Raw genomic sequence first — 13,604 nt, 5'->3', positions numbered from 1 at the left:
GCCGGAAGTGCGGTTTGTAGACAAGAAGGGGAGGGCTGGGGGGCTGGGGAGGAGAGGGGGGGGGGGGTCTCTCCACGTCCTCCCCCCAACCTCCTGTCTTGTTTGAAACCTCCTTTCCTTGCCCACTCACCCCACGCGGGGTGTCCCGGATCGCGTGTACCAGTGCCTGGCCTGACACAATACTGTGAGATGGGACAATCGTGCTCTTTACCGCCGGCCCTCGGGGGGCAGGTGGGGGGGGGGGGGAAGAGGGTGGATGAAGCTGGTCATGAAGGTGTGTGTGTGTGAGTGGGGGGGGGGGGGCGTTTTGCCTCGGGCAGCCCGGGCCCCTGCTGTCGTCTGTCACACTGAGCAGAGGGACTCCTGCTTCTCTTTCCCAGTGTTTTTCACCCACGCTCTCTCTCTCTCTCTCTCTCTCTCTCCTCTCTCTCTCCCTCCTTGTTTATCTTGCTCTCTGCATGCCTTTCCAGGCCTTTTGAGTGGGGCCTGTGGACACACATTAACATGCTGCATGTCACCCTGTGGAAATCCAGCTTGCCATTTATCTAACTATTTAAAGGAAAACACGGTTCAATCTTTTATTAGCTGAACCTGGCATTTACCGATGCATATTTATTGTATGTTGGCTCAGTCTAATAACTGGGTAGGTTTAGGCCAACGTAGTCGTCCCTGTTGTTAATCGGCCTGGAGCAGAGTGCCGATAATAGATTGGTCCGTTATCCACGATGGGGCCTTATACCCGATCGTCAGCCTGGGTTTTACATCTTTGAGATCCATTTCCTCAGCTGTTCAGAGCAAAGGCAATACTCCCATATAAAAGCATTAAAAAAAATAAATTTAAAGAAGCTTTTATATTTCTATGAATGTATCAATACTAAAGATGTATTTTTTTACCTCAAGTAATGCAGGAGCGTGGGTGGGCAGTTAATGACGCCACTGTATATGAAGTTAGTGCTGTTTGCTGGTACCAGCCGATGCAATCTTAAACCAGGAAAAAGGTCCAAACTCTCGTCCTGACAAATCTATTGTACTCTTTTGACTTCATGTTTGTTTGCGACTGCTTCTCTGCAAATGGAATGTACTGTAATAAAGCATACTTTTTTCCCATAACATTTTGATATTATTAGATATAAAACAAGTGTTATGCTAATAAATGACAAATAAGACTGTTAGGCCCCGTATCTCATTGTTTTCGTTTAGTTTTCAAAGAAACATTAATTGACGCATGAAAGACGTTATGAGATATTCTCATCCAGGTATCATCCTTTTACAGTTTTACAAAATAAATAAAAGTATATTCCTTAAAACATGCATGCAATAAGATACACTTATTTTGTTTTGATCATGCTCATGCAGGATGAAATGTAATTCCTGATCAGTTCCATCGACACGTTTCAAATAATAAGTATTTTTTGATTAGAGGCCATTTCCTTCCGCAGATATCCAGATACATGTACGTCATTGGATTACAGCTAAACCAGGTAGAAACTATGCTATCTACATACATGTCAGTAACCCTACGAGAATGTGCTTTGGGCCAAAACTCTAACATATGCACGTTAATGACCTCACAAGGACAATTGTGTTTGGCAGGTAGAATGTTAACCATGTTCACTACATTTAGCGTATTCGCATGCTGATATTTGCTCATCAACATAAGTGAGTTACACGTGAGGCCGATGGGAATGTCGTTCATGGAAGTTTCTGGTCGTGCATTAGTTTAATTACAACTTTGAACCAACAATGGTGGCACTGGAGACATCGGGAGCCCAAAAGACTCCCCATGAGTGGGACTCCGATATGTCTGCAGAGTCTTATGGAAATCCCACGGCTGTTGCTGAATTGTTTTTGTCCCCAAATAAAAAGTTATTGTTGCTAGATCTCTGTCCTACAAGACTTTTGCTTGTCCGCATTGTTTATGATAGTGGTGTGTGGTATTTGTCTAGTGCATGCGCGCGCGAGTGTGTGTGTGTCCGTCTTTTGTTGGCTGCTGCCGCGGTTCATCCCAGGTGAGACCGCCGCAATCGCCATGTCCCTTTGGTGACATGGGCGGCCCGGGATCACATTTACAGGTCTGTCATAGGTCCAGCTGCTCTCACCTGGCATGGTGCTGCTCCACTGCGTGTGTGTGTGTGTGTGTGTTTGCTGGAAGTGCAGTGAGGGCAATGCTTGATCTGTCTGAATAAGAAACATAGATCACTGGGGATCCAGTTGATATATATATGTGACACTATTATGGAAAATGAAGATATGTGCGGCCGAATCATCCCCAGCTGATCATTTTTCACCTGTTTCATGTGTCTTTTTTTCATGAGAAGAAACTTGCAGGTGGCTGGAGGTGTGTTTGCACTGAGGATGATTATTTGTGGGTTTAGCAGCGCCTCCAGCACCTCCCTGAGAATGCTCTTATTTAGCCTGAGGTCTTGAGGACCCATCCATATTTAATGGTGTACAGACAATCCCATCCTGGATGTTTATGCATCATTTTATCCACCTGCTAACAAACTCATCTTTTATTCACCGCTTCCCACAAGCTGTCATTAGCTAACTGAAGCCCAGCTGCCTTTCTCTTTCCCACCACTTGTGGTTTCAGATTAAAGTTGGGTCTCACTTAAAGGGTTCAAGAGGAGAGGGGAACAGAGAGGGGAAACAATACGGTTGAAACACGTAAAACAAATGCTGAAAGGAGAGAACAAATACAGTAAAAGAGGTGGAATGTGGACACACGATGTATGAGAATTCGTCTTTATACCTAAAAACATCTAATTGCGTTTCTATTGCTGTCGGTTTAATCTGCTCTTTTCACATTGTTTAACGATGGCCCTGACCCAAATACAGCAACTATTCATCCCCGTCCAGTCTTTTCATCTGTGCACACACAGAGAAGCGCTGTGTGAGTGCACACACACACACACACACACACGCATTCAATCTTCCATTCAAATGAGCACTTTATCCCATTGAAAAGAGCCTCTTCACTCGTCCCCCGTCCCAGAACTAAAAAACACCCTCGCTGTGCTCCTCTCTCTCTCTCAGGTAAAATAAAATAAACGTTTCCCTTTCTCCTCTTTCCTCTCCTTGGACATAATGGAGATATGTTGAAATCTGCCAGCTGTGGTGAGGTGTCTCCGTTAAACTGGGACCTGATAGGCTGCCTGACAACAAAAAGAAAAGCGTGCTGAACCAAGGACACAACGTGTTTGTGTTCGAGCTTGTGTGCGCTTCGTACATAAATCAAGGGCCTGTTTGCACATAAAAGAGCGCACAAAGACGCGTGAGGCAAGGAGAAAGTTCCCCCACACGAGGGCTTTACTTTCACCTGTGCCACCGAGGGGTGAAACAGCTGCTACTGCTGCACATCCAAATAGATCCATTTGCATTGGTGTGAACCCGGGAAAAGAGGTGTGGAAGCTTGCTAGGACATGTTGTGTGTGTGTGTGTGTGTGTGTGTTTGATAAATGGGTTGGTAGGGGCTCCCCTCTGGGTGCTACGGTGCAAGCGGTGTTGGGAGGGGATGAAGAACAGCGCGCACGTCAGAGATTAATGGCGGTGCCTTCCCTCGGGAAGCGCGTCGGACTTGCGCGGCCCGATCGAGCGAGCATGCTGGGTAATGCGGCTACATCGTCTCCATTGTTGCCAGGCAGGGGGACAGAGGGATCATCAGTATCCGGAGCTTTGTGAAACAGCCAGCGGGGATGTCAAAAAGTCTAGACCAAAACACCCAATCGTGTGTAGAAGAAGATTAAAAAAAGAGGGGTTTTATATATTTGAACACCTGGCAGGATTTTACTCTTTAAACACCGACAGCTGCAGATGAAGTACGTTTCCACTCTGTCGCACAGCTGTGTGTGGCGATGGCGGCGCGTGGAGTGGTGTGGTGTGCTGGGAGCCGCAGGGTTGGCGGTTTGAATCCCGGCTGCTCCATGTACCATGTCAAAGTGACCCCGAGCAAGACACCTAACCCCTAATTGCTCCCTAGGCAAAAATGTAAGCCATGGTTTACAGTGTAAGTTGCTTTAGATAAAAGAGTCAGCCAAATAACATGTAATGTGTGTCTTTGGAGGAGGACCAAACAAAAATTGACATTTGCAAAATGAGCCGAAGTCCTGCAGCTTTTCTGTATAGCCTTAAAATGATGATAGCATTAAATGATGATAGCAGAAGAGGGCTAGGTGTCTCTGCTTGGTCTTACGTTTTACTTCAGGTACTAGACTGAGAGAGAGGGTGAGGGTGAGAGAGCTTAGTGTTGTTCATGATCGGGCGTGAGTGACTGTGTGGCAAACAATGGCACCTTTTTTGATGGTGCCACTCTCAGAATCTGCTGATTGGAATTTTAAAAGACATGGAAGTTTCGGCCTTTAATGAAATGTGTCCCCGTCAAAGCATCATAAATCTGTATCTAACTTAGTTAGAAATTAAGAGCAATCTTATTTATTCCTAATTGCATTCCCATTATTTTTACATGATCAAATTAAAATAATTAAATAACATTCTCACCACCTGTTAAGCACCCTCTAAATTTGAACCACGCCACCTAAGGAAATAAGACAAATTGCTGATTTTATTTTCTCCTTACAGCAATTTCAAAGTTTCTGAGGCATTGCACAGATACAGCTACCCTTAAAACACTGATTCAAAATTTAAAGGGCGACTTTACAAAGAGTTTGTGTCACCAGACGCTGTTTAAACGAGACACTCGGAAGCCGTTGTGGTCTCTGTGGTCTCTGACCTTAATTGCTGCTGCAAGCCAAGCTATTGTCACATTTTAATGCACTTAATCTTTACTCAGTGTCAGCCGCGGCTCCTGAGGCCCATCCACGTACACCTAATTGCACAACAAGCACATAACAAATGGCTGAAAACAACCGTGTCTGTGTAAAGAACACCCAGGACTCTAGGAACCTTACACGCAAAGTACAGCCAGGCCCGTCCTGAGTGAAATTATGGAGAAAGTATAAATAAAAATATGTAATAATGTAATAATATATATATATATATTATTACATTATTACATATTTTTATAAAAATATCATTATTACATATTTTTGTAAAAATATCCACCAACTGTGGAGTCTTCATGAACATGAGGCACAGCAGGACCCAGTGCAGGTGTAAATTAATTCAGTCATTTTATTTTTGCTATGACCTTACTTTCCTACATGGGACAATGCCAAAATGAACCTCACCGTACCTGACACCAAGTTTTTAAGGTTAATTTCAAAGTGCACTCATCAGAAGCATAATGTAACTGACAGAGAGGCCTGTGCATCTTTTTTAGTCTGCACATCACGGGCACTTGTTAAAATGTTGTGATCAAACGAGGAGCAGTGTTCTAGAGAGATCATTGTACATCCTCCCCCCCTGAAATCAGTGTTGAATTGCATTCTTATTTCCCAAACTCCTTTCTGTTTCACATGAATAAAACGGTCAACAAAAAAGTACAAATAATCCTAATGACAGCACTGTGTGTGTGTCATTAGCACCAGGTGTGACGTCATGTGGCCGCGGAGGTGAAATTGGTTGGTTTGCGGTTCTCGGTGTTGCAAAAAAATAAATCAGCGAACGCTACGTGGCTATCTAACAGTTCAATGCAACGTTAGTATGTTGGCACCTTGAACGACAGCATTTAGGAAACGTGAGCTACTGAACAACTGCTGTTGTCACGCTGCCTTCACGTTAAACAGGAATTCACAGTTCCCAAGCTGCTCAGACACATCTCGCCCGGTAGAAGCCATGAGCTGCTGGCAGCTTCTAGACGCGCTACAGGAGCGAAGTGCTGGGATCGATTGCTTCTGTCTCGCTCCTCGATTTGACCAATCCTGCGCAAGAATGAGGGTCGGCCCGCCTGAGCTCATTTACATACGGACACAGAAATAAATGTAGAAATACAGAAATGTAGAAATCAATTAATTAATTTATGTTCTGTTCAGGTGTACAGTTAGATGAATACATTCATGTATGTATTCTTTCATTTAAGCATTTATTTATTTATACGTGTATTTACGCATTTATTTATACATTTATTTATTTATACTTAAGTCATTTTTTGTCCTCCATATGAAATAGCCCCCTGGATCATTGTGTCAGGGTGGCATTGGGCGCTTACTCAAGACACTGATGCATGAAACCTGAGCTAGTTTACATTCAAAAAATACTTGTCTGTCTTTGTGTGATTACTGTATTAAAAAACCCATAATGCAGAAAGGCTTTTGTCAGCAAGGGAGCTTGCATATCTGACAAAATACATAATGCACAGGTATCAAATCAAATTAAGGAACTGCTATTTTTCTTACAATGCAAAGAGCATGAACAAGTATTATTTAATAAAATGTCATTCACAAGTAAAAGAAAAGTATAAACTTAACTTCATTGGGAAGTTACTTATGGTCAGTTTGCATAACACACACTGAAAGTAAAGCGGCGTCACGAAGATAGAGCATTATTAAAAATCCATTGTATTTCCCCATTATTTAAAGCTTTTCCCGTCCCATCAGTACAGGTGTCGGCTACTATGTCCTGCAGTCCCCTGGGATAACATTCATTTCTCTTCACAGTGAAATGAACCCACAATGACTCGGCGACCTCTTGACTGACCTCTGAAGGTCTAAAGCAGAGAGACGTAGCGTCCATCAGCTCAGTAGCCTATGGTTATGTAACCGAGGGGACAAGACGTATCAATCAACAACATGTTTTTTTGACCTATGCCTCCGAGCTGCAGACATACCATAGGACTGTCGTTTTTGTTGTTTTGTTTTTTTCATTCTGAAGGTGCTGTGTACTTGACTGGTCTAAGTGCACCACGGGTTAAGAGGAGCATTACTGGGACAGAGGAGAGGCGGTTATTAGCACTCAGCGCCTGGGGACAAGGAGAGCGTCCTACTGCCTGCCAGCTGACCTCCTAACCTCTCAGTGGCTTGGATAACGGCCACACTAATGATCGGGACATGAGTTACAGTAGACACAAGGACCCAAAAACGACTGGATGCTGATCACTGACAGCATCCAGTCAGCTCAGTAACGTGTGCGTCAGGGTATTACTGCCACACAATCATGTTGACTATGAGGACATCTTTAAGGATGTTCTCATATGTAAATCACACTGTTCGGAGCATTAACAAAGTGATCAGGCGAGGCTTTAAAAAGGCTTTTTAAGGTAAATGGCTCCCTCTGCTGTTGATAGCTGATAATGCGTGAGTATTTATTTTGGTCATGTTGAGTGTAAAACACGTTCCTAAACACAGGGATGACATTTTGTTAAAATGTCATCACTCACCAGGTGTTTTCTGACTGGCACTTATTTTACTATAAATGATAGTATGAATGATTAAATGAATGCTGGTTATATTCCATCAGCTGCTTTGGTGTTTGGTATTTCTCATGCTGGCTTGGTGTCATTAGTAGCAGCTGTGATCCTCCTATGACAAGTTGAAATGTGAACTATTACCTCTGATAATTAAAAACACCTGGGTATCAGGAACAGCACTACAGCCAAAAGTATCTGAACATTATGTGATTTTCATGTTTTAACTATAACTAACTTCTCTAATTGCAATCACAGTGCAAATTTCAGTATGTTTTACCTTATCCATTCAGTATAAATTCATTTCAGAAAATAATTTTTTTTTTTAATTTTTTAAATAATATTTGTGTACTTTTTGATTGAGAGAGAGGAGGGTGTGACGGTGATGTTGGTTCTAACGTTTTGTCTGGAACAAGTTGTATCTAATATTTAAATATACCAATGTACTGATTTGTACCTCTGTAGTATTTGGTTTATGGAGATGAGATGAATCTGATCTAATTTAATGAGATCCTTTTTGCCGACAACGATTTTTTAGCAGTGTGCTGAAGAATACATGATGTATGACACACATAGATTCATGACAACATTTATCCTACTAAAATAGATAATAAAGAAGATCATTTAAGAACATGTTGTCACGCTGAATATAATTCAATTTACAAGAATACAATACATATTACTAAATAGTATAATATATAATATATATATAATATAAACAGTTTTGTATCTTGTATTTCATCACTTTAGATCATCTGCTGTTTCTTATATCACAATAAATTGTATTTGCGATCCTTAAAACAGGATCAAACTGGAGGAAAAGAAGGGCATCTGTTTTTGTAGTTTTTGCACCATGTTACTCCTGCATACAAAGCACAGAGTATATCATCATATACTTTACCAACATACGCCCCCCCCACCCCCCCTCCCCCCCTGTGATGTCTGTATCAGGCACCTTTAGGAGCTACTAGTTGCTCAAAGTGCCACTGCTGTCTGGGGTGATGGGTGCAGGGGCGCAGGAAGAGGCCTCCCGTCTTTGCGTTGGTGTTGACTTCCCTCTGGCCGCTTTGTGTGAGACCTCCTCCCATCACGGCCTCCAGACACAACTGGGACTGCTGGTGAACCAGTTGACCGCTCAGCTGAAGCAGAAAAACAGACGCGGGGGAGTGAGCCAAATACCTCGTGACCACGGACCCGCGAACGAGATAAAACACCGAGGAACTTCCTCCCTCCGTCTTGCCTTTATGAACTTCCACTTGAGTCTGCTGGCGGTGGGTCTGTGGGTGGGGCACGGAGTTAAGACCGCCCTCTCGCCACTGGCGTCCAGACACAAAGCCCCCGCGGGACCCCAACGCACTTCAAACTCAGAGTTCAGATCGCAGTGCTGCAACGGGAAGATGGGATCGTCTTTGGCGCTCTGTGTGCTGCCTGTTTCTCTCCCGATATTTTCACCACCGTTGTCATGGTTACCTGGCTGCCCGTCCCGCTGCACGGCGCCGCGTTCATGGCGCCGCCCTGCGGTCCCGGCCCCCGGGGGTAGTCCGCACAGCTGCCAGTGCCGACGTTGTACAGCTGTGCGGACAGGAACAAATGGGTCACATCAGAATAAATGCTCTGTGTGTGTTTGTGTGTGTGTGTGTGTGTGTGTGTGTGTGTTACCTCGCCGGACAGCGTAGGTCTGTCCTGGGGGATGTAAAGTTGTGGGTAAACTGTAGTCAGGTACCAGTGAAAGTTGCGACAGCCCAGATTCCTCTTGAGCCGCAGACGCTCTGTGATGTCGGGGCTCTCAGACTGCGCAGAAGAAAAAAACACTTATATTCTTCATATTTAGTAAACGAGTTCTTGACCAGGGCGCCACAACAAACATACACACCTGCCTGATGAAATGGGCGAGTGTGTCTCTCCTGTAGAAGACCTTCCTGTATGCGTCCATCCAGGTGTCGGCTATCCGGATCTTGTTCCTCTGAAGCAGCTCCTGGTCTGGGAAGCGGTAAGGCGGGTGGTGATGGTCAAGATGGGCCACACGAGAGCAAGGAACCACCTCCATGGTGCCCCCGCATGACCACACCTGGGATAACAGGCACATTGAAAACAGGTTTTGTGTCCCTGTAGTTTTGTGTATGTGTGCATTGTACTGCAGAGCAGTATTGAATATTTTATATAATCCTCCTATATATATTTTTTATTTGAATGCATAAATTTCGGTTTCAATAAGTCCCATAGAATGCTTTGCATAATATGAATTTGAATGGTCATCATAGGAAAACAATTTTCTTCTCTTATTTGTGCATTTGTCACCCGGCCCAGACATTCCCAGACCACTATTCAACCTGAGATTTCCGTTTGCAAAAGAAGGCATCACGTCCCAGAAAAACATTCCAGAGGCTCTGACACAACGCAACTAAATCAGCCGAAGCATCGCTTAAAGGGAGCTTTTTGTGGTTTAAGATGCAAAAGCCTCATGCATAGTGCTTTACCCTGATTGACAGCTCAATTTGTTCCACTCCCCACAGCAGCATCCCAGGGTCGTAGGCTCCCACACTCTGGAAGAAATGTCTGTCCACGGCCACAACTCCGCCTCCTAATGCCGGGCTCCTGTCAAGACAGATTCAGCATCACTTCGCTGGCCAAGAACAATCCCAGGAGCAGGGTGACATTACTTTAAAGTATTACAGACGTAATGCATGAGACCCACGGCACACAGTGGAGAACTTGGGACTCCTTATTGTTATATTTCTATTGGAGCAATTCCACAAAGAGGACCTTACTTGACCTTACATGTTATCATCTTTTAATCTTTCATAACTTAAATTCCCAACTCTCCCGATGGGGAGAAAAAAAAAGAAACGGTGTGTGTTTGCATTTTACACATCTACACACATAACACACACAAAAAAAAATTGAAAGTTGAACTCACTGCAGAGGTCGAGCGGCTGATTCCGAGTCTTTATCTTGCAGCAGAGCGTTAGATTCCCAGTAGAAGTCGAGTCTCCAGTCAAACACTCCTCTGACTGGCCACTGGGTGGCGTTGTACTCAAATGTCTGCCAGTCTATCACATCCATGATGGGGGACACCACTCTGGTCCTGCAAGGAGACAGACATGCACTTTCTTTCTTTTTTTTTAAATTCAAAGTTTGCAGGTATATAAAGTCTGCAAATAGATGTGCTAGATGTTCATTTATGTGAGAGCAGTCTCATTTGATGGGGCTGGTTCTGGTTCACACACGTGTTACTGGGAATGTTTCTTCCAAGAGGCCACGTCTGGTGTGATGCTCAGAAACAAATGGAGTGAAGAGATTAAAGAGGGGTCAAACATGTGGCTGAGAGAGTTGACTGCGGGTCTGAGAGTTCCGCCTAATTACCTTGGTGTAACAAGAGTTGCTCTGCGGGCGGCCTGAGACACGAGAGCCAAATGATGAGAGCCGCAGCTTCGTTTACAGCTTCATGTACCACATGGTTGGCTAATGAGTGCAGACCACTGACATCTCTGAACCCCCCCACCCCCCCTCTCGTTTCAAACAGAAGAACAGAGTGGAGTAACAAGCTGACCGACTGGAGCACTGATGGTAGGTTTTTTAAGCTCAAAGGTTTAGACCAGAGGTCTTCAACGGGGGGTCCTTACTGCAGGGGGTTGCATCATTTTTGGTTGATAAGACCATTTTTTTATATTTCTTTTTTTTCAACCAATTTTTATTCCACAAATTTGTAATTGTATTTATTGTCTAACATATACATAAATATGTATGACACGTTGTAGCTTGACATCAGGGTCAGACATCTCACTAATGTGGGAGAGGAATCACTGTACCTTCTATAAGTATGTTAAACAAAAACATAAATCTGTAAATTATTTTAAAAAGTCACAATTGATCACAATGTTATGATATTTATATAGTAGGGGGTCCCTGCTCCAGCTCGCCATCAGTTTGGGGTGACCTCGGCCTCAAAAAACGTTAAAGACCCCTGCTTTAGACATTGCTCTGGCATGATTCAGCCCAAACAGATCACTTTTATCCTTTATATTGTTAGGATTACAGGGGTTTTGCACTCTAGGTTCTTAGAGGTTAGGTTACTTTTGTAGACATCATAATTAGAACCCATAGTAGGCCTACCTATCCTGGGCCACTCTCTCCAGCAGTGGTTCCAGCCATCCCTTCTGGCATTCACAGTGGGAGTCCATAAACACCAGCACCTCCCCTGCAGCCCTGGCAGCACCCAGGGTGCGACACCCTCCGACCCCCAGGCGCTTGGTGCTGCGGATCAATCGCACCCGGTCCAGGTGAGACACATACTCGCTCAGCACGCTCTTCAGGTGACCTGCGAGGTCAACACGTTGGCATGAGGTCAACACGGTGTCACGGCTGGATGGATGGATGTGGACAGCTGGGGACAACTCACCGTGCTGGCTAAGGTCGTCCACCAGCAGAACCTCCTGTAGATGCTGCCGGGGTGCAGTGCGCAGCACGCTCTGCACTGTGCGCAGCAGCGTGGACCAGGCCTCGTCGTGGAAACAGATAACCACGCTGGCCGACGGCAGCGACTCGCTGTACTGCTCCCCCAAACACCTGAAACGAACGCACACTGACAAAGCGGAAACTTCTCCACCTCTGAGCGCATCTCAATACCCGAGTCGGGTCGTCCCGGTGTCGCCGTGTCCTTTGCGCCCGTGCGCCGCGGGACGCCGCAACGTGCACTCACTCGGGATGGCGCGTCTCGGGCAGCCCGCGGTGCAGTGAAATGCCCTCGCTGACCACCTCGTTGAACCCGTACTTCTGCAGCGCCGAAAACTCCACATCGCCCCCCGCGGCCTCCGGACGTGGCCGCGCTGCCTTCCCCGTTTCGCCGCGCGTCGGTGGCGCGGGCACGCGGGAATCCTTGTTCGCCGCCGCGGGGAGCAGAACCCTGTAAGTCCCTTTCTTCTGCGGCGGGTTGTTGGTTCCCCGCACGAACAGAAGCTGGTCTTCTTGCAGGGACTTCAGCGGGGCGAGATCGACGCCCAGCTCCAACGCAGGGTCCCAGGCGTCCACTATCACCTCCAGGTCCGGTGCGTTGGGAAGCCCCTGCAGGGGGCGGCGGGGGGCAGCAGGGTTCTGGTGGCCGGGGACCCGGTGTCGGTTGTTGAAGAGGTCCGAGAGCACCAGAGTAACCAGGGCGAAGCCGAGGAGCAGCAGCCAGAGGCAGAGCATTTTCCTCCGGACAGCTGTAGCTCTGCTCCACAGCAGCCTCATGACGACGAGGAGAACAGATGAGAGGGCGATGCGAAGTTGGCCAGGTGCCCTCTTGACGTCCCCATTTTTTAAGCTTTGGCCCCGCTTTGAATTCGATGAACGCTCACAAAAGTGACGAGCTTGTCCAAAAGAGTTGAAAAAGAAACCACCTCCTCGAGGACAGCTCAGCATCCATGGAGCAGCCGAACTTGGGTACGAGTGACAGACGGGAGCAGGTTCGAGAAGCCCTCAACTTCTTCTTCTTCTTCTTCTTCTTCTTCTTCAGTCTCACTGTAGCTCTCGTCCCGCGGTCCTAAAGCCCGCGGCTCGAAGTTGCACCTGATGCGTCCACCTGCTCCAACACTTGCCGTCTCAGCAATTCAGATGAATGATTAGAGCCCTTTAAGTAATCAAATTCTAATGGTAAAATCTCAAAATTCCAGCGTACACATATGAATATAATTCAGTCAGTTTTATGTGGGTTTTTTTTCAATGTTGCATAAGTCTATTTAGGCATTTGAATACATGTGGGACACAGTAGTTAGCTGCCAATAGAACTGTTATGCACAGTGTCCTATAACTCTGAATTGTTCAATGAGGCCACATTGCAGAGGAACGGAAAAGTGTTTTTATGTTTCCTCCAGTCTGTGTGTGTGTGTGTGTGTGTGTGTGTGTGTGTGTGTGTGTGTGTGTGTGTGTGTGTGTGTGTGTGTGTGTGTGTGTGTGTGTGTGTGTGTGTGTGTGTGTGTGTGTGTGTGAGAGAGAGTCGAATTGGTTAGAGGCGTCTCCCCAGTGCGTCACACATCAAAGATTGTTCTCTCCGGCCAGCTGGCGGCGGGCCTCGCAGTCCCATGACCGTCTGCCGGTGCCGGAAGGCGGGGCGGCCGCAGCTTCCTTCTCCACGGTTCTCCATGGAGATCTTGGCAGCATGAGCATCTGTTTTCAACCGAGTGGAGACAAAGACCTCCGTTTGAGCTTTTCTCTTTCTCCTTTTCTTTTTTTGACATGTGGAAAATGGTTTCTGCAGTTAAATGAATCCAACTTATATTTGACCACAAATCAATTATGATATCAAGGTAAAAAACCCTCAAATTCA

The 13,604-nt window shown here is 45.8% G+C and overlaps 1 protein-coding gene across 1 annotated transcript; it reads right to left on the bottom strand.

The window, feature by feature from the left end:
• Positions 1-8,247: 8,247 nt before the first annotated feature.
• Positions 8,248-13,318, bottom strand: LOC119219300 (polypeptide N-acetylgalactosaminyltransferase 15-like). Its single transcript, XM_037474416.2, has 10 exons — positions 12,000-13,318; positions 11,700-11,866; positions 11,414-11,618; positions 10,218-10,385; positions 9,778-9,895; positions 9,174-9,368; positions 8,960-9,091; positions 8,771-8,872; positions 8,541-8,684; positions 8,248-8,439 (listed from the first exon to the last, which is right to left on the bottom strand). Exons 1-10 carry the CDS (start codon positions 12,698-12,700, stop codon positions 8,248-8,250), a joined length of 2,124 nt encoding a protein of 707 aa, XP_037330313.2. The 5' UTR covers positions 12,701-13,318.
• Between the last annotated feature and the right edge of the window lie 286 nt (positions 13,319-13,604).

This window comes from Pungitius pungitius, chromosome 17 (genome assembly GCF_949316345.1).
Source record: "Pungitius pungitius chromosome 17, fPunPun2.1, whole genome shotgun sequence".
NCBI lineage: Eukaryota > Metazoa > Chordata > Actinopteri > Perciformes > Gasterosteidae > Pungitius > Pungitius pungitius.
Note: the sequence above shows the minus strand (reverse complement) of the source record. Positions and strands in the feature narration are given on the sequence as shown.